We start from the raw sequence: 8,446 nt of genomic DNA on the forward strand, positions 1-8,446 counted from the left end.
GTTTTGGTGAAAGTCAAATATATATACATGTATATATGGTTTGATTTAACATGTTTCATAATATGGAATTAATTCACATCCTTAAGATTAAATCATGTATATTATTGTGAAGTAGAACATATTATTAAAAAGTAAGAATAATTAGTGTGTACTCAATACATCATATTTTAAATATAACACAATATGTAAGGTAAATTAGTGCAGTTTATAAAAAGATAATCTTCATTTTGATGCAACATGATACAGAATTCTATATACAAAAGATCTCTTCATCTTACATCTAATTCTGTGTGATAATTAATATGTTAATCGGGTTTCCTATAAGTTGGTCATAGCTATTTATTTATTATATTTTATTCGCTTTGGGACATCATTGCAATGGGATGGTTAAATTGTTTCATAGTTTACATTAATTCACACAACATTTAAAACCACAATAAACACGCGTTTCTGTTTAAACAACAATAAAATTAGGTGTATGATATGGCGGTAGCAAGAAATATTTTACATATTATATAAAGATTGTGCCAATACTATCACATTCGTGTATCTTACTGAAGGCATTGAAAAACGTATTTGTAATCATGCATTTATAAACTTGTTTTTAAGTTAGATTCTAGGTTGTTAGTTATATCGTAATGATGAAGTCTACTGAACACAGCTATTGTAAACGTTTAACAAAATAAACAAAAAATTGGGTGCATGTGAGTGGTGTGTTTACTGAAGGCGTGGTGTGCGTTGTGTAGAGGGTCGTGGGTCGGAGTCGGACGGGTCGGCGGACGACAACATCACGGTGACGATGCCGCCCGCGCACCCGCGCCCGCCGCACTCCGCGCACCACTCCGCGCACCATCCCGCGCACCACGCTGCGCACCACCCCGCGCATCACCCCGCGCACCACCCCGCGCATCACCCCGCGCATCATCCCGCGCACGGCGTACACGTCGGCCGACACTCGCTGCATCGACACGCGCGCTACGGTACTCACCGACGCATGTGTCCGCTGCATGTTACTGTTCCTATATATCGTTGCGTTACTTAGCCTCATATCTAAAAAAAGTCATTATTTTCCAGATATAAATATTTTATGTAAGAATTAATAGGTTTTTTTAAAGGTAGTTTGCAAGTTATTACCCCATAATTATGAGGTTAAACATTTTTTGATTCAATAGATGATTATGATTGGAAGACCACAAAACGCTTTTTTTAGATACGAGGTTAGGATAATAACAACGATATTGCCACTAATGTATACTTAACGTGACCGTACGATCCGTTTTATCCTACATTATATTATGTTTCATCGCCACAAAAAAATATAATATTGACATGTTTAGGTGTGAGGTGTTTACAACTGTAATTTTATGTATAATATTATAAAAAAATATATTTTATTGGTATATAAAAGCATGATTAAATGTAAAAATATGATAAAATATTAATATATAGAAATAATAAGCTTATAAACAGTAAGATACCAAAAAATAATAAGACCCATTGAGCATAGGGTATTCAATTTGTAATTACATATTTATGGACGCAGGCTATAAATAAAATGCGGTAAAGGCCCGAAAAAAATATCGTCACGTTTTTATACTAAGAATGTCAAGGATACTTTTGAGTTGGATGTTAGCGGATTGGGTAACAGACGTCTTTAAAGACAGACTTGTGGCAACGTAGCGTTTTTCTAGTTAGTGTGCATCTGCTTACAATTGTATGTTCAATTAATTTGCGTTTTGCTTGAATGCTTTTGTGTATTATCCTCTGAATAAATAAAATAAAATTAAATGTTGGCTTATATTGTATAGGATGATTGATGTAATTATGTGTTTTGGCTCACCCATTAAATTAGTCCTGACTGTGTTATCATAGTATCTATTCTATGTTTATGTAGCGAACTGTCTTATTATCGACAAACAATTTATGTATTTTCTTTAATTGATTTGTTATGGTGACTGAGTAATATAGATTAAAATGCATGGATTCTTAAATAATTGTAATTATTTTTAAAGTAATATAATTTAATCTGATTATAATTTATTTGCAGTGTCTGTGGCTATATTGTATTTATAAATATGTTTTATGTGATCAAATGTTTTATTAGAACAAAAAATATTATAGTCATAAGTTTAATTTGTCTTTATAAATAAAAAATCAACCTATACCATATCACCTTTGACGCTTTGTTCATTTACCTAGCAATTTACTAATGAATTACCTAGTAATTTATAAATAGTTGTGTCGGAATATCTGATATACATATATTTATTTTAAGTTTTTTTTTTAAATTATGCACTAAATTTGTCTATGTCTGCTTGTGTAAATCAATCCAACAGTACTAAATTCTGGTAATAACATTTAATATAAAGCAATTTCTAATTGCCAACATTTATAAACTAACAAATCAATAAATGAAAACATTATATATCAAGTTTAATTTGGATAAAGATGTTAGAGCTATCGGTGGACAATTCTTTTAACGAACGTGCCCAAAATCGGCCCTAACGCCCGCTATTTCATGAAATGTTACAATTGATATACTTAAAAGAAAATGTTGCCTACAGCAGTGCATAGTCATTACTCATGCTCTCGTGTGTTTGCAATATTCCATTATAAATCTGTTACACATTTTTATTGAACGATTTAATTTCCATAAAATGTGGATATTATTTAATTGTTGTAACACTAGGAATTTAGTGTCGACCTCGGTCAACTTTCATGGACGTTCATTAAAGGCTTTGTTGACAGCAACAATTAAATTAATTTAAAATTTCATATTTCCAATTTTGCGTTAATTCGTGAGACATTTTATAATTTATTTTTATTGTCCTTAATTGTATTGCTTGTGGTGGTGGTGCTCGTCAGCTAGAAAGCGTATTCGTAGTATTTTTTTTATAATATTACACGTTTTTTGGCAGTTTTTATGAATGCATTCTTATGAATATTAGAGTAGTGGCACTATGGGTTGTTTTAATTAAAATAATAATGTTTTGTTATAGGGCCGCCTCAGTCTCATAAGCCTGATCTAGAACCTCCCTCCAATATACCAATGAATGTAAGTTATGTATTGTTTTATATATATTTTACGGGTACGGCAGAGTGACCACACTGCACCTGGTGGTAAGCGCAGCGGGGCTCAGATAAAATATCGACTCACAAGAGATGACAATTATTGACTATCCCTCGCCAGGGGACACCATAATTTTATTTTTTGATTTATTTTTAAGATTATAAATATGTAAAGGGGGGCTTTAATCTAGATTTTGTAAATCAATTTTATCACCCGGGAATGGTACTTTTTTTTTATAAAAGGTACCATAATCCTTTTTTACGTCGCAGTGTGTATGCATCATTTCATGATAATTTGGTTAGAGTAGTAAACGATTGAAGACATAATAAATAAACAAATTCACTTTCATAATATTTGCAAGGATACTTGGTGAGGCCCCTGGCTTTTTCTTCCTTAAACTTGAGAGATTGGGGGCGTGTGGTTTTCTATATTAGACAGCCGGGTAGCATGGTAATATATATATATACGGAACCGGTGCAATAGATTAACAGGTGATAAATTAAACAAAACCTTAAGCCGTACAGTTTGTTGGCGAAAATAGGCACTCTTATGAATTAATGCTCTATTACCATGCAACTGAAATATACCTGGGTATTTTAAGTCTTTAGTGATTAAAATTAGTTTCATAAGTTATAATTAGCACTTGTACAAAAACACTACATTGTGCATTCAGCATTTATTGTGTCCAATGGTTGTTATATGGGCGGATACAAATATCCTATTACCATCTATTTAAGGAACTTGACATATATTTTTTATATATAAATTTGTTTTTGGGATGTATAATTACAGATGCCTAGGATTGATGAGCAAAGAGCGAGCACACCTACTATTGACGAGAGGAGGGATCCAATGTCTTCGCAGGTAAATTATTAATGTATTTTACATAAGACACGACAAAGATGATAATTTTCGTATTCTTTCATGATAATTAGCAAGAAAAAAATATATAATTTATAGTATATTATTGTAAATGAATATTTAAGATATGCACTAGTATAGAGAATCTTTTTTACAGGTGATGTATAATCGTGGAGCTCCGCCGTACGTTCCGGCCTGCCGCCGCCGCCCTCACATTATAATGAGTAAGCATCTTATTACTTCTTTAATTTTGTAAATGAAAACTTGTGGAAGTGATTTTATATCGATGGCTCTGGCGTCGTACCAGTGGCCCTATTATTAGCTTCGGTAAATTAGGCTCTTTTGTAGCGGAGAGGGTGTGTTTAGGTGGATGAAGGCGCGAGCAAAACCTACCAACAAATATTTGTGATTTACCATAAAAAATATGTTTTTATTTTCGAGCTAAGCTTACATTGCCCACACCGAAACTCTCAGGAAAAAAATATTATTATTAATCGCTTCAATAGTAAGACACAACATTGAAATATATGTTGCATTTTTGCAGGCCTCCATATTCAAGATCTTTACGGCCGGGGCCGTTCAACGACCGCTACCCGCCCGACCCGTACCAACCACCGCCGCCTGGCATCAAAGATTCGCCGTCTAACGGGTAAAAACATAATTATGTATACACATCGTTCTCGTTGTTATCTTAAGTTTTAGTAGGGGTTCTTCCGTGGATACATGTTTGTGCGTGTGTATATTTATGATTACAAATGAAACTTTCTTTCTCCGGAAAGACAAGATGAGTATGTGGCGGACCTGATAGTAAATCAAGGCGTAATAGCAATACCAACCAAAATATAAAATTAGATTGCATTGCGCTCGACATTCTGAGTCTATCAAATGTAGTGTCATGTAATACCTACCTTGTTCACTGTCACTGGCGACAATTTTTAAATCAGAATACAACCGCTGCTAGGTTGTAGACATTTTTGCCTTGGTACTTGAACTTGTGGATACGTATTTCAAGTATGTAAAATATCGGGCAATGAGAGAAGTATCTTTAGATTATCGTCAGAATTAAACCGACCTATTTTAAAAGGTATTAATAGACTACGTGGTCATGGCTACCCTAAATCTCTTATACAAGAGGTTTAGCAGCAAGGGGATGGTAGGTATGACACTCGTTAATCGGTTGTTTGAAATGTAAGGGGTTTGCTGTTTTGGTGAATAATATTATCGTGAGTTATTTATATAACTAAAGTAGTATAATTATTATAGTGAATTTTTAACTTTGGTATAATATTGTTATTGTAAGTCTGTATTAGTATTGTGTTATTAAAGCACAGTTTCAATTATGATTAAATGGTCCGTACCGTTTCGCTCGCACCTCGCTTTAAGACATTATTCAAAATTGTCCAATGCATCCTTTTGGCTTCCGTCGATGTTCAGTTGGAGAGAATTATGCAAATGTGGGTGCATTGTCGCAGGGCCACCGAGGACCCGCTGGAGGCGTTCAACCGCATGATCCGCGAGAAGGAGATGCGAGCGAAGCGTCGCGAGGAGCGGCGGCGCGCGCACTCCGGGTCCCGTTCGCGGTCGCGCACGCCGCGTTCGGTGCGCTCGGCGCGCTCGGGTTGCTCGCCGCGCGGTCCGCGCTCCCCGCGCTCCCCGCGCTCCCCGCGCTCCCCGCGCTCCCCGCGCTCTCCGCGCTCGCCGCGCTCGCCGCGCTCGCCTCGCTCGCCGCGTGCGCGCCCCAGGAGTCGCGCCTCCAGTCGACTCCGGTATTCTAGGTTCGTTGGATTCCTACATCTACTAAATAACCTTCATAAGCGGGATTTTATATTTCTTCGCTTGTGGCATTACCTTTTTATATATTGTTATATTTTGTACTGCACTAATCGAACCGCATGAAGTTTTTTTTAACTCTTTACATTCATGACGTAATAAAATGAATTATTATTACATTGTAACTGTATTGTCGAGTCATTGTTGGGCAAGTTAACCTCCAGGTAGTGTACCGGCAGGTGGTGGTTGTTCTGCTTCATAAAATAATGTAATTAAATGCTTCAAGTATATAAGTAACACAATCCTTTCATAAATACGGCAAATGCATGCAGCATTAGTAGACTGGGATCAACCTTTAGCTGGTGCAAAATTATTTGTAACAGGAAGTTTAAACTAGACTGAAGGGGATTATTTACACAGTTTCACTGAACAGGTAATAAGCCGTGTCATAATATTGTGTTTCCGGTAACGCGAGTGACTAATATTGTATTACTACTGACTTGATTATATAATTATAATTAATGGCGGCCTTGGTTGGGGGGAAAGGAGTTTGTCTGCCAGAGGCTCTCGCGCTACCGACGCAAAACAAACTTTGAAGGTTCTCATCCTCAGGCAACTTATCTGAACTTCTATTTTTGCTCCCGCCCGGAGCCTCGCTTTAGCTGAGGCTGCCACTGCTGATTATAATAATTTATTTGTGTTTTTTCTAAGGCGATACCTCAAGGTCCATTTTCATACATTTTGTTTCGGCTTTAATCTGGGTAACTAAACAAGTATTGGCAAGTAAAGAATTTAAATTCACGTCTAGTTAGTGATTAGTTCTCGCAGTTGAAGAAAAACGTAAAATAATTAATAATCATGGATATTTCGGCCTTTAAAATTTAATATGACGAAATTTTAAAGGCAGAAATATCCATGATTATTAATTTTTTACATTTTTCTTCTCAACTGCGAGAACTAATCACTAACTAGACGTGAATTTAAATTTTACTTGCCAATACTTGTTTAGTTACCCAGATTAAAGCCGAAACAAAATGTATGAAAATGGACCTTGAGGTATCGCCCTAACGCAGACTAATTTATAAGTTGCTTATAGCCACTAATGAATAAAAAAAATATTTCTAGGGAATATTTTTATTTTGACTTTCACCAAGCTGACATTCCGTTCTGCAGATCTCGCTCTATGTCGCGGGGCCGCATTCGTCGCTCGCCCTGGTCGCCGCGCAGGCGTCGCTCCCGAGACAGGTCATTATCGCTTTCTCGGTGAGAAAACATTCATCATAGTATTTGCCAGTCTGCTATCAAAAACATCGATGCTATAAAGTACAGTATTGAGTATTTAGAGACGATATTTAAATGAATAATGTTATTCGTCACATGAATTGTAATCTAACTGTAAATATAATTGAACTATTTTATTGATATGTAACCATAAAAATAGTTCTTAATAATTAAATCCTTAATTGTTTTCTATATATTTTGCATCTGATGTTAATACTTACTATGGTGTTTTGTATGAATATATTATAATTACTGAAGAAGTTTTCAATTAATGATTATCTGCATGTTTATAATGGTTTCGTTATTGCTTTGGTTGGTGTAGTTCCCCGTCGCCACGGCGGCGTGTGATGCGGTACCGATCACCGGGCCCGCGTTCGCCGCTGCGCTCCCCGTTACGTTCGCCGCTACGTTCGCCGCCGCGTTCGCCAGTGCGTTCGCCGTTGCGTTCTCCGCGACGGTCGGTTTTGCGTTCACCGCCGCCTAGACCGCTTTCCCCGCATCGGTAATGTATCCAAAGCTATGTAGATTATACTATACCTACATACACATCAATTATATCTAAATGTTATATTCGTCATTATTTAACACCAGTTCTCTTATATCCGACTCGAAATGAAACGTGCAATTAGTATGATCTGAAAGGAAATTCTTTATAATAAAGTTTATTTTATAGCGTTTATTGTGCCTTGTGTGTTTCAAACATATTTTGAGATTAATATTTACTTATGCTTTGTTAACAGATACGCCGGAGTTTATGATGAACTGTTGTCGCCACCGAGACGTAGTGTTGAGCCGCCGTATGGAGCCAGGTACGATTGTAAAGTTTAAATATCGTCCACACGCGTCCATTACAGCCTCCTAAGAGAATACTTGTCGTTGACGTTGAGGCGTTTAATGCCGAGCGGATTGAACCTGACTGTGGTACTGTGTCAACTCGAAAGTGGTTTTTATTTTTGTATATAATTCGTGTAAACATAGGCCGGTTTCTAACGGACTGAGAGTCGAAGCGCTGACGAGTCGAGGACACTCAAGATGTAACACAGTAATGTTTCGTGGAAGCAGCGAATGTGACTGCGCGGACTGCCCTGGTGTGGAGGTGTTGGCGCAGATCGCGGCGGTGGTGCGAGTGTATGTGCGTACAACTAGCGGTTGTTACTTACGTATGATACGTGAATATATTATGCGTGCGCTCTCGCGTCACAGTCGCGTCCGCTTCGACTTCGCCTCGAGCATGCTAAGGGCGACCTGACTTAAATTATGTTTTTGTAAAAATGTTTGTTGTTGTTTGATTGCTAATATTAAGTAAAAAATGGTAAGTAATCCGGTTGTGATGTTCTACGATAGAAAAAAATATATAATTTTTGTTACGGAAAAATTTACTTTATAATACAAGTTGTTATGGTTTTCTAACTATATCCTCAGACTTTATTTGTATTCAATGAAAACTGTAATTGCTTACGTTGT

The 8,446-nt window shown here is 36.7% G+C and overlaps 1 protein-coding gene across 3 annotated transcripts; it reads left to right on the forward strand.

Moving 5' to 3' along the window:
• The first annotated feature begins 615 nt into the window (after positions 1-615).
• On the forward strand, positions 616-7,804 carry LOC119192589 (transcription factor MafA-like). 3 transcript variants are annotated; one of them, XM_037446401.1, is made up of 8 exons: positions 616-980; positions 3,000-3,055; positions 3,863-3,934; positions 4,089-4,155; positions 4,476-4,580; positions 6,875-6,946; positions 7,305-7,484; positions 7,723-7,804. In XM_037446401.1, the coding sequence occupies exons 1-7, from the start codon at positions 800-802 to the stop codon at positions 7,328-7,330; spliced, it is 579 nt and encodes a 192-aa protein (XP_037302298.1). In that variant the 5' UTR covers positions 616-799; the 3' UTR covers positions 7,331-7,484; positions 7,723-7,804. The 3 variants fall into 3 exon arrangements, with proteins under 3 accessions (XP_037302298.1, XP_037302297.1, XP_037302299.1); XM_037446400.1 differs by having other exon boundaries at positions 632-980; positions 6,875-6,964; XM_037446402.1 differs by lacking the exons at positions 6,875-6,946; positions 7,305-7,484; positions 7,723-7,804 and adding an exon at positions 5,404-5,550 and having other exon boundaries at positions 647-980.
• Positions 7,805-8,446: the final 642 nt, after the last annotated feature.

The sequence above is a fragment of the Manduca sexta genome, unplaced genomic scaffold (genome assembly GCF_014839805.1).
Source record: "Manduca sexta isolate Smith_Timp_Sample1 unplaced genomic scaffold, JHU_Msex_v1.0 HiC_scaffold_2966, whole genome shotgun sequence".
In the NCBI taxonomy this organism is placed as follows: Eukaryota; Metazoa; Arthropoda; class Insecta; order Lepidoptera; family Sphingidae; genus Manduca; species Manduca sexta.